The 26,249-nt window shown below is 52.5% G+C and overlaps 7 protein-coding genes and 1 non-coding gene across 8 annotated transcripts; 6 read left to right on the forward strand and 2 right to left on the reverse strand.

The window, feature by feature from the left end:
* Positions 1-5,836: 5,836 nt before the first annotated feature.
* On the forward strand, positions 5,837-9,010 carry Z519_07036 (plasma-membrane proton-efflux P-type ATPase; the record flags this gene model as incomplete). The annotated part of the gene is made up of 4 exons (XM_016764773.1): positions 5,837-6,257; positions 6,320-6,543; positions 6,599-7,234; positions 7,289-9,010. The coding sequence occupies 4 exons, from the start codon at positions 5,837-5,839 to the stop codon at positions 9,008-9,010; spliced, it is 3,003 nt and encodes a 1,000-aa protein (XP_016618723.1).
* Positions 9,011-11,866: 2,856 nt separating this feature from the next.
* Z519_07037 lies at positions 11,867-11,970 on the forward strand. Its single transcript has one exon. It is a non-coding gene; the product is annotated as a tRNA-Glu (tRNA).
* A 2,808-nt stretch (positions 11,971-14,778) lies between these two features.
* Z519_07038 (uncharacterized protein) lies at positions 14,779-15,447 on the forward strand (the record flags this gene model as incomplete). Its single annotated transcript, XM_016764774.1, has 3 exons — positions 14,779-14,875; positions 14,930-15,333; positions 15,382-15,447. The coding sequence occupies 3 exons, from the start codon at positions 14,779-14,781 to the stop codon at positions 15,445-15,447; spliced, it is 567 nt and encodes a 188-aa protein (XP_016618724.1).
* Positions 15,448-15,711: 264 nt separating this feature from the next.
* Positions 15,712-16,203, reverse strand: Z519_07039 (uncharacterized protein; the record flags this gene model as incomplete). Its single annotated transcript, XM_016764775.1, has 1 exon — positions 15,712-16,203. One exon carries the CDS (start codon positions 16,201-16,203, stop codon positions 15,712-15,714), a length of 492 nt encoding a protein of 163 aa, XP_016618725.1.
* An 809-nt stretch (positions 16,204-17,012) lies between these two features.
* Z519_07040 (uncharacterized protein) lies at positions 17,013-18,008 on the forward strand (the record flags this gene model as incomplete). Its single annotated transcript, XM_016764776.1, has 1 exon — positions 17,013-18,008. One exon carries the CDS (start codon positions 17,013-17,015, stop codon positions 18,006-18,008), a length of 996 nt encoding a protein of 331 aa, XP_016618726.1.
* Positions 18,009-18,652: 644 nt separating this feature from the next.
* On the forward strand, positions 18,653-19,660 carry Z519_07041 (YjeF family domain-containing protein; the record flags this gene model as incomplete). Its single annotated transcript, XM_016764777.1, has 1 exon — positions 18,653-19,660. The coding sequence occupies one exon, from the start codon at positions 18,653-18,655 to the stop codon at positions 19,658-19,660; it is 1,008 nt and encodes a 335-aa protein (XP_016618727.1).
* A 252-nt stretch (positions 19,661-19,912) lies between these two features.
* On the reverse strand, positions 19,913-20,332 carry Z519_07042 (uncharacterized protein; the record flags this gene model as incomplete). The annotated part of the gene is made up of 2 exons (XM_016764778.1): positions 19,913-20,069; positions 20,136-20,332. The coding sequence occupies 2 exons, from the start codon at positions 20,330-20,332 to the stop codon at positions 19,913-19,915; spliced, it is 354 nt and encodes a 117-aa protein (XP_016618728.1).
* A 962-nt stretch (positions 20,333-21,294) lies between these two features.
* On the forward strand, positions 21,295-24,582 carry Z519_07043 (uncharacterized protein; the record flags this gene model as incomplete). The annotated part of the gene is made up of 2 exons (XM_016764779.1): positions 21,295-23,693; positions 23,796-24,582. The coding sequence occupies 2 exons, from the start codon at positions 21,295-21,297 to the stop codon at positions 24,580-24,582; spliced, it is 3,186 nt and encodes a 1,061-aa protein (XP_016618729.1).
* Positions 24,583-26,249: the final 1,667 nt, after the last annotated feature.

Genomic DNA, 26,249 nt, shown 5'->3' on the forward strand with positions numbered 1-26,249 from the left:
GGCCAGGAGAAATAGAGCGTACAGCCACATGATGAGACGATGGATTGGAAAGTCAGAGCACTGAGGTGAGGCTGAAAATGGAATTGGAACGAGATGAAGCAAGGGGCGAGATGTTTGCTCCTGGCACGTCTAGAGAGAGGAGAGAGGACGAAGAAGATGAGTGAAGGTGACGGTCCAAGTGAGAAGGAGAATTAGAGAAGAAATATTGAAGAGGTTGAGAAGCACAGTGAGATGGAGGCAGATAGAAGGAGGGAGACACGTCACACTACCCGCGAATTGATTTGTTGAGGGAGCAAGAACGCATCGTCGAGCCTCAACAAATGCATGCGAGGAAGGCGCGCGCTGGAGTTTGAAGCATAGAACAGAGAATCGGTCTGACACAATCCATTCTCAAGGTTCTTTGCTTGAAGCTGCGTGCTGTTTTTGCCTCATCTGCCTGCTAGAGGAGAAGAGCAGGAGTTCAATCGCCATATCGCCGTATCGCCATATCGAGTCCCATCCAGAGAGATATACCAATCAAGTCGATGACCAGGGCCATGGAATAGAATCCCCATTCTCATCTCATCTTCATCGCTGCATATAGCCGCTGCTCACTGATATCGCCTGCCGTGACTTGACTTGTCTTGTCGGCAGCAAGTTTGGTGCTCAACAGCTCCCAGACTGGCCTTACGTAGGCAAAGTGCAATAGCAGGCCGTAACATCACTCAGCGCTTCCACTCATTCAGTAGCCGCAGCAATGCCGCTGTCATTTCTCAAGCCTCTCTCGGCAGAGTCCATTGACAACGTTGGGCCGTGCGGCAAATTCACTTCACATTGCCTGTGTCGTCGAAGGGCCAAGTGACAGGGTTCACGTGACAGCTTTCCTCTTTGGATGCGGCGACTGGGGCTGGGCCTGGCCGTGTGCATTGGCACCGATTTGTCGTCCAACTTAGCCGACACCAGCAAACTGCTGTGTGTTGATAAAATGCCATCAATTGACGTTCAGAAATTGTCGGCAATTCTCCCCTACTATCATTCGATTGACAGCCCCTCGCTCCTCATTCCCCGGCACATAAAAGCACAGTAATGCAACTCCCCAAACCCTCTTCTTCCTGCACTCCGTTGATCCTTTTCTTACCATCCCTTCTTTTCCCTCGTATCCATGCATCACTCGAATGCAACCAAAGCTCTAGTCGCAAAGCCTGATTGTGGCTCCTCGCCGCTGAGCTCGCTTCATGGTGGTGTCCAATGGCATCATCGTCACTTCGGGCCTTCTCCGCCTGGGCTATAGACATAGCACAGCTTATTGAGATGCGGGGTGGGAAAACTTACCAAATTCAAGTGTCCCAAGCGACTCGCTGGCAATCATTCAAGTTGCTGACTCGAAGGACGTGAAGATCGCACACAGTCAAGCCTTCCATCAAAGCTACCCCTGCTCCCTTACCCTTACCAACGTCTACAACGTCATTCGAGCCGACGGTTGAGAGCAAGACCAGTAACATCACCATCAACTGCGCCGATCTCTGACAGAAATAAGTTCACAGACTTCGTAGCTCGAAGACAATATGGCGATTGGTCATTAGATCGTGATCTAGTAACCAGGCGCTGCCGCAGTTGGATCCTGCATTTGCGTCGCCCTGTGCGGCATGTATTTTCTAGGCAGAGACATCGGTATAGCCTGCCCAGTTATGCTGCTTTTTTCTTATTTCCCATAGAAAAGTCGCTCAAGGACCAACAGGCACTGTAATACTCGTGCTGTGATGCGACCCGAGCCCGTTGTGAGACTGAGAATAAAATTGCTTTTTTCCTTTGGGGGCGCGGGCATGTCCGGAGAGGCCCTCTTGCAAAAGCTTTCAGAGAGCGTCGACTGCGACGGAGATGGGTTTTTGGAGACGAAGTTCGCGTTGCAGGGACGGATCGGTTGGCCGAAGCATTTGGCATACCGGCGGTCGGTAGTCGTGGTCTTCGCGGCTATCGCCCGCTGAATAGTACCCGCGTCCAGCGCAGCTCGAAGACCTTCACCAAGTCGCCAAAGCCCGCACCCGTCTTGGGTCTCACGACAAGACGGACTCGAGACAAATATCCAGGCTTGAGTCCAAGCTTGAGACACTTATCCAAGTCACAGCGCATAGCTAGATCCTACCCTCTGATTCAACCCAAGCCCTGCATCAGGTTGTGAAAATGCCTCAAGAATGTCGGGTGCAGGTGGGTTAGCCCAGCGATCGCTTAGCCATATGCATCGGGGTCCATGGCCGTGGCGGTCGGAAGTATTGCCGGATGTCGCACCCATAAACAATTCTGAAACGCGGCGTCCACAACACTCCAAATTTTCTCGGTGGATGCAAAGAGCCACAATTGCCTCGTACTTAGGTGGTTGTTTGTTGTTTGCATGGATGTGGCCGACTTTTTGCCAGTGTACAAGTACGAGACAAAAATGCCTCAAATGAAACTCGATGCTGTCGCCTCGGCGCAAAATGCGCACCGAAGTCGCGCGTACTCCGTACAATCGGCCTTTCTCCCCATAGCACTATTGACGGGTACCTCTGGTGGGCTCCATGTTGTAATAAGTAGAAGTGTGAGGGAAATCTCTTGACGCGCAAATGAGTTTGGTAGCTTTTGTATCCACTGAAACATAGGCGCCGAGGCTCCGACAGGGACAACCCAACATGCGCGCACCTGCAGAGAGGGAAAAAGGCGAGACATCCGTACTTATCAACTATGATCAACCACTAGTGACAGCGAAAGACAAGGAGTCCTTGGTGCACAGGGCAGGAGGAGGGTCGGGCTAGAGATATGAGAGCCTCCATTATTTGGGACTTTGAGCGTCGCGACTCGCATGATCCTAGTCGGCGCAATTTCTTCATTCATTTGCCGTTGTTTACCATTCCCCCAAACATTGTCGATAATAATTTTTCGGGTCCAGTGGATTGGCTAGCGGCTGCATGAGACGAGCCTGATGGTCCGTGATAGGAGGAGTGCGGAGCCCATTCTAGGGGCCTTGCTAGGCCAACATCTGCTCTGCAGCCAGCGCTTGTGCCTCGCCTGGCGCCAGTAGTGGAAATTCATTACCTCCAGCTGTCAATCAAACTGTGGGTCTGGACTTTGTTTTGAATCTCGCAAAAAAAGGAAGCGCATCTCGCGGAGTCGGCATACCAGGGCAAAACGAACAGGCTTATTCTAGATCTGGGGCTTGTTAAACAAGCATCCACGCTTGGACAAACAAGGCTCGACAAGGAGACCAATACTGCTATGAAAGCGATGAATAATCGCCGAGTTAGGCACGCCCGGATATCTCTGGAATGGATAACATTGCTGCTGCTTTGGGATGCAGAAGCATGAGGAGCAGCTTCGATGACGGCAAGCGGAAACCTCAATGCAGAAGACTGCGTGGCATTCCGCACAGCGCGCCGAAGTGCCTATGAGGAACGAAGACACCGGCGAGGTGTGAGCGTCATGGGTCATTAAGTTCTGCCGCGAGCTGGGGGTGCCCATGTCGGAGAAAAGCATCAAGCTGGGACCGATGTTTTGTTCTCTTTTAAAAAAAAAATGTTCAATGGGTGTGCTGTCGTCTGAACGTAATGGTAAATTGGCGTTACACGGCCATACCGTGTGAACGACGACAAATGCTTCAAATGACCCCGCCGGCGAGATCGATGAACGGCTAGCCATTACAAGCTAGATTGACAGGCAGCCCCCCGTCCGCTGCAGGCCAATGCCGCAGCTTCCTAGTGGACCGGTGACGACCAGCAGAAAGAATGCGACGCAATGAAGTCAGCGTGGGCCACTTGGACCAGGCCATATTTCCGGATTGACGGCATTCTTCTTTCAATGCGCCCGGGAGGGAGGGAGGGAGAAACCGGCAACTTGGGAGAGGCGGCCAGTTTGGGATGGTAAGCGACAGTTGAGACACCGGAGCGAGTTTGAGGGCAAGCCACAATCACAGCCCTTTTCAGTCACCCTCAGGATGACCGGAAGGATTTGCGTCCATGGGGTTGCAGCATCGTCGATGGTATGCCAGATGCTAGATGGCGAACTTGAATGCAAGATTCCATCATCTCCAATAACCCTCGTAGGGCGCTGCCGTTGTGTCCGCAAAACCTGACGATCAACAGCAGGATTTGACACGGTTCAGAGGTAAAAATGAATGTCATCCCAACAAGGAGACGATGGCCACGATATCATAACCCTGGTGGCTACCGAGTATTCACAGTGAGAGTGAGACAATATCATACTTCCCCTCCTACAGTAACCTGATGATGAGTGCTGTGCCTCGTATTGGATTGCTCCCAAATAGACAATGATGTCTTTGCACTCCGTACTTTGGCCTCAGGTGGGAAGTATTGGGCTACCAACCGCTGTTCCCCCGCGAAAATCACCCTTTGCGGCACATCGTTGAAGCTTATGTGGTGGTTTAGCACTGCGACTCACTGTAAACGCGTACACATTCTCACATCTCGGTGGGAGTAGAGCTGCAGCCATTACCCCGGGGGTTCTGATGAGATCAAATAACCCACTGTACCCGCCGAAGCAGAAGAACAACAGGGGCGAGATTGCAATCAGCTCAGGTAATCGTGCTGGTCAATGGGAGACCAGTTGCCCTGAATCCTGACTCATGTCCACGCAGATGGGGAGATGGGTGATTCTGGGGCAGCCATTCGCCTGTTGCCCTGTTGAAATAACTAGCTGCCCAGCTAGATAGGTGGCTGTCCTATGTGTACCGGCTATGTACCTAGGCAGTAATGGTGTATGCGAAACCAAGTTTGCACTCATGAGTGGTGGGAGGAGATGCAACGAGGTAGAAGACAAGCTGCATGGCCCACGTAATGGGCTTTTAGCCCTTTTCGCGCACCGGCAAGCACAAGCAGCTCCTGGTGTGCGCGTGGGCAAGTTCCGGGGCCTGGGACCGTGTAGGGGCTCACCAGGGCTTGTAGAGGCAGCCGGAGCCCAGGGCGGCGCCCTCGACATCACTTTGGCGGGTATCGTAGGCGCCCCTACGTGCCCGTAGTTGCCCGTAGGGTCCTCTGAAGGTCCTTGCAGGTGCAGGCCAGTACCAACTGAATTGAACTCTCTTCAACTGCCTTGCGATAAGGATGTGCGGAGATTCATTCATTTTGCTCTGCTTTCTTTTTCCCAACTTCTTCTTTCCTCTTATTCCTTGCAAGTCCTCAATCTACCCGGACCAATCTCAACCTCTCTCTCCTCGATGATCCCACACCCTTGCAACCTTTGAGTAACTCCATCCTGAACCCCCCCGCCCTGGCTGGCTTAGGTTGGCGTCACCAACTCACCAGTGAGGACCCAAAGCCATTCCAAACTCTTGCTAGCTGGCGCCCCAATCCTGTCAGCCAAAAAGTTTTTGCAGGTGTGTATTTTCCGGTACCGCCAGTCTCGTCTCGTTACCGCCGCCCGACCGCGTCTTCTCGCCTTTTCGCTGTGCCCTTATCAAATGGCTCACACGGCATGCTCGCTGACCTCAAGCTCAGGGAAAGCTTAAGCAGCCAACCAGGTTCCACGCCTAGGACCTTGACCGAGCTATCGCAGCTTTACGGCTTGACGGATCGCTGGTGGAGCCCCGGTTCCCTGCAAGCCCGCCAGTCAACACTCTCATCCGTGCGGACCTGTCGAGGTGAGTTACGGGCCATCCAAAGCTGCTCGCTGCTCTCTTTTTCGCTCGCATCTTGTGAACTGCCTTTACCTTTAAAGAGGGGTTGCACGCTGCAAGCTCCAGTTCTCGTTCCTTTCCTCCCTCAGCTTGGTCTTCACGCCTGACCTTGTTGTCGTCGTCCTCCCTTTTCTTCCTCTTTCTTTGTTTTCTTTTCCTGCATACTAACCTCTCCACTCCATACAGTCAACAACCATGGCGGAAAAGGAAAACAAAGACCTCGAGAACGGTGATCCTAAGCGGGAGAGAATCTCCTTCGCCGACGGATGGGATCCCGACAAAGATGAGGGCGAGTATGCCAACCTCATTCGATACATTTCCACCTACCGAGATCGTCGCTTCTCCAAAGCTCCCTCCCAAGTTTCCGGTGAAGACGTCGGCGATGCCACGAAACAGAAGAAGGTTCCCTTCTACAAGAGAATTTTTGGCATTACTGGTGGACCAGGGGATCTCTACGAGGTCCCTGAGGATTGGCTCAACACCGACATCAAAACAGGTCTGACCTCTGCGGAGGTCGAGGCTCGCCGAAGAAAATGCGGCTACAACGAGTTGACAACGGAGAAGGAGAACATGTTTCTCAAGTTTATCGGCTACTTCAGAGGCCCCATTCTCTACGGTATAGTCCAGCCCTTGTCTCCCACAAGTGTGGAAACCATCAGGATGCTAACGTCAGTGTAGTCATGGAGCTTGCTGTCCTTCTCGCTGCTGGTTTGCGTGACTGGATCGATTTTGGTGTCATCATTGGTATTTTGATGCTGAACGCCATTGTCGGCTGGTATCAGGAAAAGCAGGCTGCCGATGTCGTAGCCAGTTTGAAGGGTGACATTGCTATGAAGGCTGAGGTCGTCCGCGACGGCCAAATCCAAGAAATCAAGGCTCGCGAAATTGTTCCTGGTGACATTGTGAGTTTCTCGTCCCCGTGTTTCCTGGCCGATGACAACTAACGTGTCCGTCTAGCTCATTCTCGAGGAAGGCTCCGTCGTTGCCGGTGAATGCCGGTTGATCTGCGACTTCGATAACCCGGCTGGCTTTGAGGAATACAAGGAGATGGTCAGCGACCCCGAACAATACCACTCGAAGAACCACACGGACTCGGATGACGACGAGGAGCACCACATTGGTCACTCAATTGTCGCAACCGACCAGTCTGCCATCACCGGAGAGTCTCTGGCTGTCGACAAGTACATGGGCGATATCTGCTACTACACCACAGGTTGCAAGCGAGGAAAGGCCTATGCTGTCGTCACTGAATCTGCTCGTGGCTCTTTCGTCGGCAAGACCGCGTCTCTTGTCCAGGGTGCCACCGACCAAGGTCATTTCAAGGCTGTCATGGACTCCATCGGTACGGCTCTGCTCGTCTTGGTCGTCTTCTTCATTCTCGCTGCATGGATTGGTGGTTTCTTCCACAACATCCCTATCGCGACTCCCGAGAGGAGCTCCGTCAACTTGCTCCACTACGCTCTTATCCTTCTTATCATCGGTGTTCCAGTCGGTTTGCCCGTCGTCACCACCACTACCTTGGCCGTCGGAGCTGCTTATCTCGCCAAACAAAAGGCTATTGTGCAGAAATTGACTGCCATCGAGTCGCTGGCTGTAAGCTCTCTTCCCCGGCTGTCCGTCGTTTCCCGCGCAGCTAATGAAAATTAGGGTGTCGATGTCCTCTGCTCTGATAAGACTGGTACTTTGACCGCCAACCAACTGACCATCCGCGAACCCTACGTCGCCGAGGGTGAAGATGTCAACTGGCTCATGGCTTCTGCTGCACTTGCTTCCTCTCACAACTTGAAGGCCCTTGACCCAATCGACAAGATCACCATTCTGACCCTCAAGAGATACCCCAAGGCTCGTGAAATTCTGCAACAAGGATGGAAGACCGAGAAATTCACCCCTTTCGACCCAGTTTCGAAGCGTATCACCACTGTCTGCACGCTCAAGGGCGAGAAGTGGTCTTTCTGCAAAGGTGCGCCAAAGGCTGTCCTGTCCATTGCCGAATGTGACGAAGCCACTGCCAAACACTACCGTGATACTGCGGCCGACTTTGCCCGTCGTGGTTTCCGATCCCTTGGTGTTGCCTCCAAGCGCGGTGACGAGCCCTGGAAGGTCATTGGCATGTTGCCCATGTTCGATCCCCCTCGTGAAGATACTGCCCACACCATCTTGGAAGCTCAAAACCTCGGCCTCAGCGTCAAAATGTTGACTGGTGACGCCATTGCCATCGCCAAGGAGACTTGCAAGCTTCTCGCTCTCGGTACCAAGGTCTACAATTCTCAGCGTCTCATTGCGGGCGGTGTTGCCGGTTCGACGCAGTATGACCTCGTTGAGAAAGCCGATGGTTTTGCAGAAGTGTTCCCCGAGCACAAGTACCAGGTCGTCGAGATGCTGCAACAACGAGGTCATCTGACTGCCATGACTGGTGATGGTGTCAATGACGCTCCCTCTCTGAAGAAATCCGACTGCGGCATCGCTGTCGAAGGTGCCACTGAAGCTGCCCAAGCCGCTGCCGATATCGTTTTCTTAGCTCCCGGTCTCAGCACAATTGTCGATGCCATCAAGGTCGCTCGTCAAATTTTCCAGAGAATGAAGGCCTACGTCCAATACCGTATCGCTCTTTGCTTGCACTTGGAGCTGTACTTGACCACTTCCATGATCATCATCAACGAAACCATCAGAACCGACTTGGTTGTCTTTTTGGCCCTGTTCGCTGATTTGGCCACCATCGCCGTCGCCTACGATAACGCTCACTACGAACAACGACCTGTCGAATGGCAATTGCCCAAGATCTGGGTTATTTCGGTTTTCCTTGGCTTCCTTCTGGCCGTTTCCACCTGGATTATTCGAGGCTCTTTCTACTTGCCTTCTGGCGGTCTTGTTCAGAACTTCGGCAATGTCCAGCTTATGCTCTTCCTCCAAGTCTCACTGGTCGAAAATTGGCTCATCTTCGTCACTCGTGGAGGACAGACCTGGCCATCTTGGAAGCTTGTTGGCGCTATCTTCGGTGTCGACGTTCTTTCCACTCTTTTCTGTGTTTTCGGCTGGCTCGCTGGTGGCAAGGACGAACTTTTCACTACTCCTAGAGACAGTTTCACCCAGGACAGCTACAGCCGCGATACTTCGATTGTCACAGTCGTCGTCATCTGGGGCTACTCGATTGGTGTCACTATTGTGGTTGCTATCGTCTACTACGTTTTGACCAGCCTGTCGTGGATTGACAACCTCGGCCGTGCAACCCGCAGCCACGCCGATACTACCATGGAGAACATCATCTCGCACCTTAGCCGTGTCGCTCTCGAGCACGAGACCGATGTTCATGGCAAGTCGAAATGGGTGTTGGGCAGCAAGGCAACGGGAGAGGAAGAAGGTGAGCTTTGAACCAACCCCTTTTTCAGAGATTGATCACTAACTGTCTTGCAGAGGAATAGATGTAGATTGTTGAGGTGCAGAGGATATGAAGATAATTTGCGTCTGGCACTGAAAATTGGGGTGGAGGCTGGTGTCGCACTGCACAGAAGAAATTATCTTCTCTGTTAATTTCATAATCTGAGCTAATGGGTTCGTGCAAGCTACAAATGGGATTGTGTTGTGTGGAATGAACAAACCTCAATGGAATATCCATCCCAACCGGAACAAAACATGACATATGTATGCCTTCACCGGCACACAAACATTGAAGAAAAGAGACCAAAAAACACCGGGAAACTGAAAAAGAACCAAAGCAAGACGCGAACGAACTGAGCAGGGGTCAAGATTGAGGTTGTCGCCTCGCATTTGTCTCCAGAAGCCAGCCTCGTTAAGGCGTCCGTGTTGTTGCCAGCAAACACTTCTCTTGATCGACTTTTGTTTCTTGTTTGTAGCCTTGTCCACGAACTTGTTTGGGCTCAGGAACCTGAAATTACTAGCAATACCTTTTTCTTTGTTCTTCATTGTCGATATCGAAGGCCATCTGATGCGTTGCGTTGCAACGGCAAGGCCCTATGTATGCAGAAACGGATAAATGCAGACGAAAAGACAGAAAGAAAATCACAATCGTTTTACAAACGAATCTCATCTCAGTCCCGAGCCAGACCTGGAAGAGACCATGTGCATAGGTGATAAATGGTCACGGAGATAAAGAGTATGATGAACACAATGGGCACCGAAGGCATCATCGCTCTGTCTGTGTCTGGAGGAGCAGGAGGGGCTTCACCGAGAATCAATCGCATGATTGATGCCTGCGTAGGAGTATGCACATGCTCCCGCAGTTGCTCGTGCGTGTAGACCCACCATGGAAGAATATACATATACACCACACAGGATCTCCAGAGCCTGGTCAAACAGAGCCTCTGGCCAGCTATTCCTGAGCATTCGTCAACGGGCCCGTTCGCGACGGAAGGGATGATCGCAAGGATGGATGGAATTAAGGGGTACACAGCCTCGCGCCACCAGCGAAGCATCATCAACTACGGGGCTTCGTAACCTGGACGCATATCTATTACCCATTGACAGTTCCGGTCATCCCGTCCGTTGGCTCCGCTCCTCTTCCGGGAACCAGGACCTCTTTGGTGCCTGTGTCTGTGTCTGTGACACTTCTCCTGCAGGGCCCGCGGGCAGATCTGACAGCTGTGGCGAAACACCAACATCTCGCGAACCGCCGTGAACATCCCGGAGTGGCGAAACGGAGCGGAGAGGGCCCGGTGCGAGCAAAGGATTAGCACACGCGGCTTTGCTCCTTTTCTCATCTGTCAGATCACAACTTGATAGCCACCGAGAAGCGCCAGAGACCTTTGCGAGCCCCCCAAGGACAAGGGGTCTCAAACCCCCCCTTTCGTAGCTTTACTATATCCAGCCAGTGTCTGCAAGTCATCGCCCGCCTTCTTGCCCGAAGTGGACCGTGGCATAGCCCCCTTTGAGGCGGAAGGTCCAGCCTCGTGTGTTGTTGGTTTTGCAGCCTTGCATTCTTTCATGGGGCACTCCGATGCCGGCTGAAGGCCAAACAAGCAAATAACCCACCAATCAGTCAAAAACACACTTAGACAAATACCAAGACAGGAATGAGGGGGCGGTCTTGTCACCGCTTTTTTTTTCTTATTAACATTGTCAATCCGGTGGTGGGTAGAAGTTTGTGCTTTCCACGTGCACATTGTGTTTATCGTTCTGTTGCACACTGTTGAATGTTGACGCCAAGGGGCATGGACCACGGACGTCAAAAGACAGGTACCCTTGTGTTCATTGATCGATATTGCCACGTGGATGCCCACTCCCTGACGAAACGTTGCCATTCCTGGAGCTGATCTGGGGATCTGGTTTGGAGGACGTACCAAAGACGTACTTGGTATGGATTTGGCATTCTCAGCGTAAAGCTTGGGCCCTTGGTCTTGACTCCGGATGCATAATCAGAAGGTCAGTCCGAGGCTCGGGTATGAGACCTGACCATGGTGGCATGCCATGCATATCTTTCGCAGAGTAGCTTCAGCCTGGAGCCCAGGCTGCTTCATAGTCCCTACCACCAAGAAGGCGCTCCCGAACATGCTGAGTCGGACGACAACACACATGAGCAAGCATGGAGTTATCGTAGCCAGACAATTTGGATTCCGTCCCAAGACAACATTTGCATTTAGCGTGTATGGGGCTGTGGAGTTCGCTCCTTCAAGGCTTAGCATGAATCTGTACTATCAAAAAGTAGCGTCTGGCTTGGATTTGCAGCCTCGTCATCTCTAGGCCAGGTGAAGGATGGCGGTTCCATGTAGGTTTCAGGAAAACTACGGGAGGTTTGATCGTCCAGTTTGCGCTGTTCGTTGGATGGTAGAGGGGTTATTTCCGGATGGCCCTCCTCCACGACTACATTCCCTGCTCTTTGAGTCCAAGCTCACTGTGGTCATATCCTGTTGAGATCTCGAGAGGATTATGAGATTAGGAGGATACGGACCGGTCCGTCGTACAGTGAGACAGACAGAGGAGATGTTTCATGCGAAAGAGAAGAGAGTGTTCTCGAGGTCGACGCTAAGGTGGGTTCGCGGGATTGAAATAGCTGCTGAGCTTTGAACACGTTATATTCGCGCACGGATGGACGTGTTGAGGGATGCATCGCTTCAAAACCTTCACTGATGACTCACTGAACTAAGCATGAACATCCAGCGAAGCTCTGAATCCCGCCAGTGACAATGGGTGCCGATCCAGAAAATCGGGTATATGAACAGATTTCTCAGAGTCTTCAACCACAATCCAGAAATACAAGACCTGCAACAGAAAACCGGATTGGTGTAGTGGTTAACATTACTGTCTCTCATACTTGCGGTCTGATGGCTTCAATGTGGGAAACACAGTCGCCCCTGGTTCGATTCCGGGATCCGGTGAGATCAGTCCTCCTTTTGATCCTTTTTTGTTTGTCTTGCCACGGTGGTCTTTGGCGTTAAAGAGGTCTTTTCGGTCTCTGATCGCTTGCTGGCGCATCGTGAAGGAATTTTTGCTCAGTCGCATCAGAGTGGTGGTGACTGAGTAGTCAGGCTAAGAATGAGGCAAATACTACCTAGTAGCAAAGGTGCGGTCTGCATCAAGACAGGCAACATCCACGGGGAGAAAAAGGGCAATCAGAGCATTCGAGAGAGGGGATTTAAGCTTCAACAGAGTTCACAGGATATGGTGGTCTTGGCGGTCGCGAAGCCCATTTGGTACTAAGTTTATGAACTTTTGTAAGAATCTTCAACTCGGAATCGCGTATACATTGGGGACTTACCTCGAGGACAAGAGACTCAGCTTGGGCCCCTAATTCCGAACTCCCCAGTGGGCGGGTTATTGCAGCGGAGCAGCTAGACTCTTGGGTTTGTTTCCCAGACTCGTCGTGCCCTCCAAAAAGACCGTCCTTCAGCTGCTCGTGTGCTTGAGTTGAAACATTTGCCTGCCAACTGTGTCCGCAGAGGTGACTATTTTCGGAAGCGCGGCACGTACATCGATCAGGGTTATCCCGCAGTCTGCCTCAGCCAGGCGCAGACAGGTGATGAAGAGGCTGTATCTACTCCATAACACGGCAGGGGCCATGCAGTCTCGTTCTTCCGGTTGTTGCGGAGCTGCACGAGGCGGTCACCAGGTCTCACAGGAGGTCACAAAATTCTTTGCGGGAAATACCTGGACGGGTTGGCGCCCCTGTGCATCACGGGTGCCGACAGGTAGGGGCAAAAGCCACTCCATCTTTTGATCCACCCGCCCAAGAGGATGACTGTCCAAAGGTAGTATTGATCCACGAGGCAGACGCCGTCGCCAACCTCTGCCAGCCTCCGTCAGCGCGGTCAGTAGGTCACGTCGGCCAGGCTTGCTGCTACTTCAGGAATGCCGGTAACGGAGGTTCCAAGCAGCGTGTGCTGGAAAAAAAACAACGGTGTCGCCCCGACGGTTCGTCATTATGTAGCCCGCGGGGTTCGATTATGAGCCATAAGCATAGTATTTTCTGCAAAGTTGAAATGTCGTGGGCAGGAGATATCTCATACCATTACCCAGAAACCATGCAGCCGCCGATAGTAATGCAGCAGCGCGTTAGGATAGGGTCAGGTTGGGCGGCCAGGCCCAACAACATCAGTCAGTGACGCACATAATCATCCCAAATCTTTGAGTGTGCGCAATTTGTGGCGTTCCTCCGCGTCTTGTCCACGCACTTCCATTCAAGCGAAATCACGAGTTTGAGGGTGACACGACCACGGGTCGTCCCGACTAATTCGATCGCTTCATGGCAGGACAAGGCAGGGAACGGGTTGGAGTAGACTAGTTCACCGGTTTTGAAAGGGGTTGGGTTAATCATCACAGGAGTCTCGTTCGTCCCCGTAGGCCACTGGCCGCATTCGATAATAGTTCCTTTCACCGCTCTTGTTTCTCTCGATGACCAAGAGCCAGGCCGCATGATCGCACCCATCCATATTTCAATTTCCGTACGATGATACCGTGTCTTCAATCGACTGAACGATTAACCATGAAAACGAGGTCGGAGCGCATGACCAGATTGATGGCCATGGTCAGAGGCAGCCTCGGCGCTTAGCCACACAACGACCTGTTTGGCGGCCAGAGCAACCCCCCCCCCCCCCCCCCCAACGATTTTGGCACCAAGAATGGCCCGTCGCATGATCTTACAGTAGAGACAGTGGAATGTTCTCGAGCCATCCCAAAGGAGTCAGTCGAGAGAAGAAACGGCATGGCATCCTTGCCGATATCGCTGCGGCCGATCCCTGCTACCGAAAGAAAGTTTGAAGCCCATCCACATCTCGTTCCGCTAGTGGTCACAGACTCACTGGTGACAGCCTCTCGTTTCTTTGGGGAAGGTGTCTTTGAGGAGGGTGTCCACAGATTCGCGTGAGGTGGCATGGCATGACAGCACAGACGACGAACGATATCCTAAATAGAGACAGGAGGCGAAGTGTTGCCGTTTGTTTCCTATGCGCTATCCCTGGCATGCATAGGGATCGCGTTCACGGAAGGACAGCCCGTGGCTGGTCGGCCAGGGATGCCACGGTTCCTTACTGTTGGGATTTTCTTCCTTCTAAGGCTCTGGATCAGATCCGGACGACCCCATTACGCGAAGATACCCTGCAAGAAAGGGGCTGAAGAGATAGATCACGTCGTTGCTGTGATGGGAGGAGTTTCCCACTCAGATCGCCACGGGAAGCGGTTTAGCAAACCAGCGTCATGTTCCACTGGTAACGTGACGACGAGATGGACAATAGAACGGCTAGGAATCTCTTTGGTGATCTGAAATCTTCGTCTCAACCGGGAGACTGTGGTGCAGTCAGCCCCGAGAATGTCTGGAGGTGAAATGCGCCCCATTGTGATTCAACCCTGTAGGCACCGGAGCCTTCGGAGATGCAGTAGCGTCCAAGCCCCTGAATGCCCCAGACAGGCTCTAATACCATGGCATTCTGCGTGTCGGCATAAACGTGGCCAACTGTTATTTCGTTGCAATAAAGCGGTGTGAATGATGATCAAATGAAGACACATTGGCAGTGCATTCCTGGAGTCCTTCTGGTTGGTTATTGTTCAAGGAGGGAGGTTGAGGCCTGCAAAAATTAACGTTTCTCTCTTGGATATAAGTAACCCGCCCTCAGGAGTAATTCCTTTAAACTTTCGGATTCACAACCAGCTAGACACCCCTCCCATATTGACTTTCTTCTGCAGCATCTGCCATGACTGACCACCCGGCTAACACGGGCGGCTGCGATCCGGAGGACCCACCGCAGGCTGTCGTAACAATCGACGATGATCACTCCGAGTGGTCTCGTGGTAGGTGGATCTTTATCCAGTCTCACGGCTTTTGAGGTTAACAATCGACTGCAGTGTGCTTAAGGCACCCTTCAGTCGAGACAAGCAGCCTCGACGGTGACGTCCTCCCAGCAGTGTGCGACACCAATAGTCACGACAAAAGTGACGGCGGCAGCGAGGAATCTTACGACAATGAGCCTCCTACTTATGCTGATTCAGCGGAGCAAGACCTCCTTCGCCAATGCTTTCCAGCTGGAACGGCCACACCGCCGGATGCAAGTTCGCTGGCATCTCTGTCCTTCAGAACTCAACTCTGTGAGGACATCAGAGTGAACGAGGCAGAGCGGTCGGGTGAGCCAGAACAGCCAACTGGACTACAGGCGCAGACAGAGCCAAGGCTTGCCCGTGATGACGAAAGGAACCTCAAGCGAAAAGCGTCCACTGAGCTTGAGTGCAGGCCCTCAAAATCAACAGAGGAGGTCCGTCGTGGAGGATAAAGAAGGCGCCCTGTATTGACACATGGTCAGTGGCAGTCTAATATGACGTTCAAGATCATTTTTGCATGGAGAAACCACGATCAGAGAGAAGATTAATTCTGCAAAGTGGGCGTCATTGTCGAAAGCGATCATCAAGCTGAGCCGAGACTGCTTTCGGCACCCACCTTTGACTAAGGATGATACAAATTTCATCATCTGGGGCATGGATAGATAAAAAAAAACTTCGTCTACATACCAAGTTGTGTTCCAGAGCTGTCATCCTGACGCATCTGGTCGCGCCTATTGCCTCATTAGGGGATTATAACGAGAGCATTTGTGATCCAGAGATAGACCTGACGAAGTTGTTGGCATGGGACAAAGTCATTTTGAATTCTGTCCAAGGATTGGCCACAAGAATTTCTTTTCCACGGGTATTGATGCTGGCCGTGTATCTGGCCCTTCATCGTAGGTCAAAGTATCGACACCGGACTGGGTTGCTGCTGGCTCGTCTTCAAATCGCCGTTTCCTTGGTTCACGTGTTACAGTGCTGGCGATACTGTTCTCTTTCATCTTTATTTTTGTCTCTTCCTCCACCTTAGCTGCTCTTTTCTCACTTAGTAAGCGCTGGATCTCGGAATGGCGGAACATCTTGATCTGATCATCTGTTAACGTCCTTTTCACGCCGTCCTCGTAATATCCTAGACCACGCTCGTCGTCGTGGTTTTCCTCGCCAATAACGGCCTCAGCACTACGGCTGGATTCGGTCTGGTCCATGGGATTCTGTTGACAAGTGACCAGGTCTGGGATTGGTTGGCCGGAGAAATGCGCAGCGTGGAAGGCTCGCAGCCGTGCGATTTCCCACTGCTGAATCATAATGGGCGATAGACAGACGTAATATGAGACTCTGCGGCCGAGTGTCGTCGATGAGCAACGGAGGAAACGCCACTTTGCCCCGGCTACACAGCGGCAGAGAGCACAGGATTCCCTCGGCAAGTCCTTTGTTGAGTATTCCAGGCGGGCATGAGGGCCAATTGATAATGTGGGAAACTACAGAAGCGTGGCGCAGAAACTGTGGGCAAAACTGGCGAGCTGGGACTTTGCTCGCAGATGACAAAGCGCGGGCGCCAAGCATCTCGGAAAGCCATGCACGCAATTCGTCACAACGCTGCACCATCTCTTCGTTCCTGATGAGTAAACATTCATGTTGCCCTCATGTCTTCTCCATCAGAAAAGAACACTGGATCATCAATGGCAGTCAACCGAAGGCCAGCTTGACAAAAGGCGAAGTCAATTTGACATAGGTCGCTGTTCTCCTGGCTTGCCAACGGCCCGCTGAGACAATGTTCGGACGACGTAACCCAATACAGATCTTTTCTCTCGGCCGTGCACTTGTGGGACACGCAATGAACACCCCAGAACAACGACAAATACTGTGATTACTCAGTGGAGCTTCATCAAGAGGGGAAGTGTCTGGAATGCGTGGCCCTTTGGAGGCATTCGAGACTGTACATGACAACGGAGGTAGGAGTTACTCTTGACAAGAATATAAACGACGGGATCTGTTCTTCCCTCGATCCTCAAGTCACTTCCAAAGGCAGATCAGAAAAACAAGAGACAGCTAACAGCTCTCATCACATTATCCTCGAATCCTCCTTAAAAACCCTACCGACAAGATTCCTAACATGGCTACCGAGCTCATACTTCTGACTGGAGGCACAGGTCATGTTGGTTATCGTACGCTGATCGAGGCGCTTTCTAAAGGCTACCAAGTGCGGGCTGCGGTTCGATCTGAAAGCAAGGTTGCTGAGATCAAGGCTGCCAAATCCACCCAGCAGTACCTCGATAAGCTTTCGTTTGTCATAGTTCCCGACATCGAAAAGGACAGTGCCTTTGATGAAGCCGTCAAGGGTGTAGACTACATTGTCCACATCGCATCACCTCTGGCACGCCCTTCTGATGACGACGAGGCCAATATCATTCAACCCGCCATCAGGGGCACGCTGAGCATCCTCCGCTCGGCTCTCAAAGAGCCCTCGGTCAAACGAGTCGTTATCACCTCCTCCGTTGCGGCTGTCTCTCCACCCGAGCCCCGAGTGTATACCGCTGACAACGTCGAACCGGATCCCCGTGGACCATACCCTCACACTTTCGCGGCATATGCGGCGAGCAAGAAGCTGGCCTACAACCGCACCCGAGACTTCATCACCCAAGAAAATCCCCATTTCGGCGTGATCAACATTATGCCGACCTTTGTCATTGGCAAGAACGAGCTTGCAACCACTCCAGCAGCCGTCAAGTCTGGTTCAAATGCCCTTGCCTTTACTCCGCTGTTGGGAATGCACAATCCCAATGGCATGCCAGCAGCCACTTGCCATGTTGACGATGTCGCCTACGTCCATATTGCGTCCTTGGATCCTAAAATTCAAGGAAACCAAAACTTTGGGGTTAACTACGACGTGAACGGCATCAAATGGGATGATACCATCGACATCGTCAAGAAACATTTTCCTACAGCTGTGGAGAAAGGTGTGTTTCCTCTTGGTGGCAGTCAGACCTCACTGCCGATGCCATTTGACGCAAGTAAGACCGAGAACATCCTTGGCATCAAGTTCAAGGATTTTGAGGAGCAGGTTGTGAGCCTGGCTGGCCATTACATCGAGGTAGTTGCAAAGGCTTAACGCAAGCAGAGAGCGTCTCGGAGGATAGAAGTAGATGGAGGAAGCCCCGTGGCAAATAGCCTAGGATACTTGCAAAACCCACTTCTCCGTGAAGAGGAGATATAGGTAATTGTCATTCGTATTTGACTGCTGACCTCTTGTCCGAAGGCGACAAGGCTGGCGATCTACCTCAGCCCTGGTGACCACTCGGCGACTTTTTCACTCCGAAGCGCAACTTGCAGTTCTCTAGAGGCCAGACATTCTCGAGTCAACTCAAGATTTTCTATGTTCCGGGAACCTCAACGGGTTTTGGAAGTGATGTAGTTCATGTGACACTGACTTCGTGGAAATAGAAACAAAGATCAGCCAACTTGCCAGGTCCATCGCGTTGCTTCGGACGCTGCATCCGTCCGCATTGATCGTTGACGCCACCAACGCATGTGCTTTTCGTGACATCACTCTCCATCTCACAATTGGAAACATGCGATCAATCCATCACGGCCTAACCTCATCGGCTGCATGCCACCCTCTCGATTCCACGCCGGGTGAAGAATTAATACATCTGCCTCGCGTAGCTTTGAAGCAGCTACCTCACTTCGATATTCCCCCATAAAGCCTCCCACCAAATGAGTCCGAATTCAGAAGATCGCCGCTCAACCATCAACATGTCCGCCGCAGCGCGTGCAATGTTGGGCAAAGTCCACAAACTGGTGCCTCCTATGCTGGAGAGATTCCACAAGGGCCAGCTCGGCCGGGTTGCTGTCATCGGCGGCAGTGCAGACTACACGGGTGCGCCATACTTCTCCGCCATGGCCTCTGCACGGCTAGGCTGTGATATGTCCTACGTCTTTTGCGAACCTTCGGCGGCACCCACAATTAAGTCATACTCGCCGAACCTGATGGTCTCGCCAATTCTCAGGTCTACGGCGTCTATATCGCAGGCACAGAAGGAACAGGAACCCTCCGGGGAAGAGCTGGCCAAACCTATATTAGATATGTTGCCCAGGTTGCATGTGCTGGTCATTGGGCCCGGGCTGGGAAGAGATATTGTAACGCAAAAGCAGGTCAAGGCTGTCATTGCCGCAGCGAGGAAGCATAACCCCCCTATCCCGATGGTGCTGGATGCAGACGCCCTCCTGTTAGTTCAGACAGATCCGGGTCTGATCAAAGGACACAAGGAATGCATTCTTACTCCTAATGTGGTTGAGTTCGGCCGTCTGGCTAAGTCAGTAGGGATGGACCAGAGCGGCGGGGATCCGGAGAAGGCATGCCAGGAACTTTCCAAGATACTCGGCGGAGTCTGCATCATTCAGAAGGGCCCGGTCGACTACATATCACAAGGTATCGACACCACGGTCTCCGAGTTCCAGGGGGGCCTGAAGCGGTCTGGTGGACAGGGTGATACCCTGACGGGTTCGTTAGGCACATTGCTGGCATGGCGAGAAGCTTATCATGAGAAGCTTTGGGACATTGGCGAGGAGATGAGTCGAGAGGAGACGCTCTTGTTGGCGGCGTTTGGTGGAAGTGCCATTACGAGAGAGTGTTCAAGGAGAGCTTTCGCGAAGAGACAGAGAAGTCTGCAGGCGAGCGACCTTACAGACGAGGTGCATGAATCGTTCCTGACTCTCATTGGGGAGCCTGGCCCAGTCCATCCGCCGAAACAAAATTTGTGAAGAGATTCTGATGGTCGCTTGAGGATGAAGGGGCTCTCAATGGAAGCTGAAATCAAGAACATGTCAGTAGAACTATAGCCAGAAACCTGCAGTAAATGTGAGGGCGAAAGAGGACAATGACACGATCATGCTTCATTGCCTGCGATCACTTGCACATGCTCATAAGCCCTGACCCAGCCACGTCATACTCAAGTGGCTCTTACTTCCTATATACAATGCCACGGCCGGAAGCGCCCTAAGAACCCCATTTGGCTACAGGTCGTAAACGGAACCCTTCTGTTTCTTGAACCTGTCTACCCTCTCTCGCTCCGCTTCCTTATTCTTCCCTTCATAGTATTTGGACAACGCAGAGAGATCCGCTGTGCCCTGACCAGCAGACACGTTCCAGGGTGAGCCGAAGTTGAATGACCTAGAATCCCTGGTTAGTGATCTCGATAACCAAGCCGGGTCCAAGTGCAAAATAGGGTATTCATACTCTGGATTTCGAAGGGGAGGGCCAGCAGGATCAGTCGGCGTCGCAGCGAACAGCTGCCTATCAGCGGCGGCCTGCTCCATCATGGTTGTGTGTATTGCATCTTTTCTCAACAGCACCTCTTTGCCGGCATCGTATTGCCGCACAAGACGGCTGAGCGCATTATCTCCGGGGGAGCTGGCGATCGAGTAGATGAGCATTGCGAAAGGTACGGAGCCTATGGCAATGTAGAATCCCCTCTGTTTCCCAGAGCAGTGTCAGTCTTTTGCATCGCCTGTTTTGGAATTTCAGTTGGGGATTTCCAGTGCTCACGCCGAATCCTTCGTTTCCCGATCCACCTGCGACGTGGAGAGCGCTCTCCCCAGAATGATGGTGGTGTGCATCTCCATGACCGTGGCCAGCTTCGTGTCCAGCAAATCGGCGTTGCGGACGTTGTTGGATTGCACGCCTCAAGGGACGAGCTGCAGCTCTCGCCCCTCGAGAGACAAAAGACATGATTGTGTATGCTGCAGCGACAACAACAGAAAGGTGTCACGAGGAACTGGTCTGCAATGTATTGTACTTTCATGTTCAAAGCCTCCCTCAAACTGCGGTTAAACATCCAAGCTACATGACGCCAAGAATTCCGGGCCGTCCATTTTTCCGCCCCTCACACATTCAATCTCGACCTCTTGCTTTCTACACCAATCGTGCTTTGACACGATCTTCTTTCCAGCAGCCAGCGTCCTATCAGTGCCCAGCATCCGGGGGGCGAGGGCACTTTGGTTCATGCAGCTCTGTTGGTTATGTGGAGTTGCTCTGGACCTATTGTCGTCACGTTGGTCGGGCAGCAAGGCCCTGTCCTGCACCACTTGATGCCCAGTCTTGAGTTAGAATTGCTATTGATGCTGACCTTTGTTCCCAGGGCTAAGTGTTTATGACTCAAATGACCTTTTCTTTTGCTGTACCCTTGTGAATTCGACATTCTGCACATTGTTTTATGCTCTTTTCTGGTCCTGTATCAATAATGTACCAGTATTTGTTGTCTGTACATCACTGGGCGCCCTGAACAATCAGAAGAAAAAAGAATTCTAGGTCATGGGTACTTTTGGTTTGGCTTCCTAAGATAGGTTGACCGTAAAAATCCTGTTGTTTCTTCTATTTATTCTCTCCTTTCAGCATAATGTCGACGACTGCATATCAGACAAATGCGAGGCCCCGAGGGCGGCCTGGGAGCTTCAGCGAGATTTCGGAGAAACAGACACGGAGCCGAGCGTCGAGTTCGGCATCTGTAAAACTATCCAAGACGCTGTCGCGGACTCTTGATGAAGTCTCTATCCCCAGGAACAGCCGGTCGAACTCACCGGCTATATATTTTCACCGCCAAAGGACGTTCGACTCGAAGTGGTCGGATCCAGCGTCCGCTTCTTCTAGACATTCCGCTGTCTCATTGAGATCAGACAAGAGTATCTCATCAAGAATGGAGGATGAGACATTTCACGCACCAATTTCGCCGACCAAGGTGAAACCACATATCATCCAAGCCCCTCATGACAGAACCGATACATCTGTAGCAGATGCACGTCCTCTTTCACCTACCAAAATCTCGATGACCGCTGTTCCGGAGGGAGGAGAGCTCGTTGGATCCTTCACAAGAGGCGCGGAGCTCCTGCAATCCTCGCAAGGTCTCGGTTCGAAAAGTCATTCGTCGAGATCACTTGCATCGATGCAGCCAACGGTTTCCGAAGAGCCTGAGAACATCAATCCTCCTCAAACCACACCATCATCCCCACAAATGTCCATGTCGTCTCCCTTCCCTACTGACGTTGCAGAGCCGCTGGCGAAGGGTTCGAAGTCGTCACTGCGCGAAGAAACCGTTCTTGCATCCCCTGGCATGTCTAAATCATCTTTGCACGAACCCACAGCTGCCCCGATGGGCACAGCGCCCATATCATATCTTCATGACCCTTTGGTTGCTCCAACTCCGCAGGGTCCGGTAGTTTTCATACAACCCACGTTTGGCCAGCATCTAGCGGAGTCGGCAGAGGGAGACATCCCTATCGTGCCGAGCCCTACAATGGCCACTGAAGGGCCTTATCTTCATGGGTTCCCGCCTCACGCTCGCTCACCCCTAGCATCACCTCCTCTGTCACCCTTTCTTCAGCAGCCCACCGGTAGCCCGCCACCACAGGGGATTCCGTTCCCACCCCCACATGCATACCAATACCCTCATCCATTCATAGCTAACCCTAATATGCAACTTGCGTTCTATCCACCACCCTTCGCTTCCCCGTCTGCGCCGTTCCCATATCCGGATACAGTGTCTCGATCTGGCTCCGCAGCACCACCTGATGATGAGCGGACGAAATTGCTTGAGAAAGTCTCAAATGTCCTGCCTGATATTAATCGCTTGCTGCACTACTATCAGGAAAGTCAAGGGCTTCTATCCGAGAAAGACCTTCTTGTTAAGCAAGCCGAGTCACAACATAACGAAGAGGTCACCAAGCTGAGAATTGAACTGAGCGCCTCCAAAGAAGAGTACGAACGCATTATAGGGGAGCAGGCCCGTGAAAATGTAAAGCTGAAGAGCGAGATCGTCGAGCAGACCGAGAAGATCTTGCTCCTTGAGGAAAAATCTCGGGAGTTGGCTGAAGCAAACGAGGAGGTTGCCAATTTGAAGCTGAAATGCGAGTCTTTGGAGAGTGAGGTCGAGAACAGCCGTTCCATGAAAGAGCAGCTGACTGCAGAAAAAAATGACCTGGAGAACCAACTCCAAGCTGTCAAGGACCAGTTTAACGACGAACGGGCACAGCATGAACGGTCACAAACGGACTTGATACGAGCTCATGAAAAGCAAATGGCGGAAAGAGAAGATGTTCATGCCAAGTTAGTGAGTGAACACAGGGCTGGCCTTTCAAAGCTTCAGCTTGATTTGGCAGGAATGATAACGAAGCATTCGCAACAGAGGAAAGATCTAGATTCCGCTCGAGCAATCATCTCCGAGCATGAACAGTCCTTGGCGGCCAGAGCCAAACAGCTAGCTGATTCCGAGCGATCTCACAAGAGTGAATTGGAGGCGAGGGATCAGATTGTAGAGGAGATGGCGGAGCAACACAAGGAGGAGATAGCGGCTCTGTCGCAGAAGTTGACTCAATCCATCGGAAGGCAGAAAGACGAAGTGACGGCGTTGCGGGAAGGACACCAAAAAGAGATTGGACAATTACGAAAAGCTGCGGAAGGACGATTATCAGAGACGATCACCAGGCACAAGCAACGTGAGGCCCAGCTCCAAGGTGAGCTGGATGCCCTTCGATCTGCGCTCGAAGAGCTTAAGGAGGACGTCGAAGAGCACCGTGATGCCAATGACAGCTTAAAGACCGAACTGGCGACGGTACAGAAGGCTCACCAAGCGCTCCAAACCACTCATGAGATGACCAGCAAGCATCATGCTGAACTGGAGGAAACTATGCTGTGTCTGAGAGATAAACAGGCTCAATGGCAACGAGAAAGTGAGCGAATGGAGCGCATTATACGAAGCCTTGGGCAGGTCCGCGCCGGCAAAGGAAAGGGTGACGAGTTCTTGTGAGTGTGATCTGTTGCGCTTCTAACCAAGACCGTTCTCATTCTTCTCCAGGCACCGTGCCAGGTCTACTTCGGGCGCACGCCGCTGACGGGGCAATGTAGTGTAAGTGCTTTCAACGAGCTAGCATCGTCGGTGGAGGAAATTTCGAAGCAACTCGTCCATGATCAGCCATATCCGGATCACACTCTGGTGCGTATGGCTCACCTCAGCGGTCTTCCTGATATAACAGGCATGACGGCGGCAGCTCGGGGTCTTCGTTCCCTTCTCGTCCAGAACCAGATATTCCGAGTGCTGCAGCAGAGGATCTTTCAGCCATTCCTGTTCACAGCATTGCACGAGGAGTGTGACATGTGCAGCTTGGAGACGTGCCTGTCTAGGGTATCAAAGATGATCAGTGTGAAGAGTGTCCACCGAGAAGCAATATGGAGAGCAATTGCTATGCAATCACTCTATACCAGCCCCTACGGGCGCAAGGCCGCGAGCACAATCGCCACGTCTGTCAGCAAGGAGATTCTCGACAAGCTACAATCCACGACACTGGCCAAGCGTCTTCCAGCGTTAACGACAGCTGTCCGGTCAATTGCTAAGGCAGCGGTTGAGCTCTGGCGGCAAGTTCGGATAGAATGGGCGGCTATCCTTTCCACCATGCCTCCTATACTCAAGATGGAGGGAACATCGAACCCAAATGATGCCATGCTGTGGATCCGACCGCATATCTTCCGGGAAGGAGTTAGGAGTGTCGACGACGACGTCCAGGACGCTGGTGTACAGAAGAGTTCGCTGGCAGCACGCTGCACCTACCTTCAGGGGATTGCACTGTGTCAAGACTCGCCAATAGTCCTTGCAAGGCGTCTGGAAGTGATGGCAGGCGACGGAGGACGGTGGTGAAGCACGAGGTGTTGTACAAGAGATTTTGCACAGACCAGTCACTGCTCGGTACCTGAATAGGTCAGAATCTGAAGTACTGTACGTGGCCCGAAACGGATTGTGGTTCTTTTGCGGGCGCCGTTGCCTGAGGCCCAGCAGGGCGCTCGATGCGAAAATTGTACTTGTACTTGTACTTGGTAGGTACAGTACTCGGGTAGTAGCTTGGGAGATGGTTTGGGGTGGTGCTGGCGATTGGATAGCTGCATGTCAAAGGGAGAAGAGTCCGCCCATGATTCTGCCCCGGGCGAGCTAGATCTACTCTAACGATCCCTGTAGCGAAATCCAAAGGGCAGTGCTGACTGCTCACTGGTTTGTGGGCTCGTAAGGCTGATTCGGGGCTGTGCTTGCTGCTGGCTGCTCCCTGAAGCTTCGCAGCGTCCCAGGCAGCGAGGGTGTCCATGTGAAGATGGTTCCTTGCATCATACTGGATCCTCGATATCGTCATATCTCTTTTCTCTCCATCTTTTCTCCGGTTGTTCTTCGATCCTGTGGTGGGGACAAGCAGGGTAGGTTGGACCTGCGCATGATACGATAATAGCCGCGAATTGTTTATCCAGCAGCGCCAGCAGGAACACAACTGGCCCTGGGATGGAATAAGTTCACTGTTCAACAACTTGCACTGAGCTCACCGGTTGGGGGGGGACCACATTGTGGCTTGTCAGGGCCTTGAGTGGAATGATATCGTGGGTCCTTGCAGCAACGATCCCTGTGCGAGCGGGCTTGGGTCGAATCAACCGTCGGCGCGTCGAGAAGTCTAATGCGGGAGCTGAAAAAGTACGATGACAAGAGGACAAGAGCAGGTAGTGGGATGCAGACCTCCAACAGCGGGCGAGCATGGCATGGCAGTGCTGGCCATCCAGGGAAGGGCTGGTGGGATTTGGTGGGCTTTCATCTCCATCTCCACCTTCACGCCCCCAAGAGTCGAGACGAGGGAATCGGGCAATTGCAGGCCTGCTTCCTCCGCCTGCGCGAGACAAGAAACCACCTCCACCACAACCACCTCTTCTACCACCATCACGACTTTCCTCAATCGACCGCCTCTGCTCGCCCTTGGTCATAGCCTCACGCGGACTACTTTGGGTACTGTTGAACTCCTCTCCCTGACCTAGGTCACTCTTTCCGGCTGCGCGCTAACGCGCCGTTGTTCCCAGCCGACCTCCGATTGTATTCATCAGGCTCTCTCCTTCCTGGAGCAGCCAGCCCTGGGTCGCGAGCCATTTCTCTTGCACCAGCTTTGAAATCTGCCCCTCGATCTGCCTGCCCACTGCGCTATCCCTCATTGCTCTTTGCTGGTGGCTGCTCCTGAGCCCCTTCCACTGCTCTGTCCACCGTCCTCTGCGCGACCAGTCACATCTGTCCAGATTCTGTCCGACCACATCAGGAGACACGACGAGCGGGTGCCACAGTTTCTCGCGTCTCCTTCTCGAGCATTTCCCTCTTCCCTCTAGCGCCCTCTTCATTTCAACTCATCTCCTCTATTTACACCCTCTGGACATCCTGTGGTGCTCGCGACGAGCCGGATATCCACAGCCGTCACCAAGAGCGACCGCAGGCGCAGTCTGCTGCGGTTCTCCGACCGGGGTAATTTCATCCTGGGCCCTTTGGTATCGTCCTCCTGGGCCGAACTC

Source organism: Cladophialophora bantiana (assembly GCF_000835475.1).
Source record: "Cladophialophora bantiana CBS 173.52 unplaced genomic scaffold supercont1.10, whole genome shotgun sequence".
Classification (NCBI taxonomy): Eukaryota; Fungi; Ascomycota; class Eurotiomycetes; order Chaetothyriales; family Herpotrichiellaceae; genus Cladophialophora; species Cladophialophora bantiana.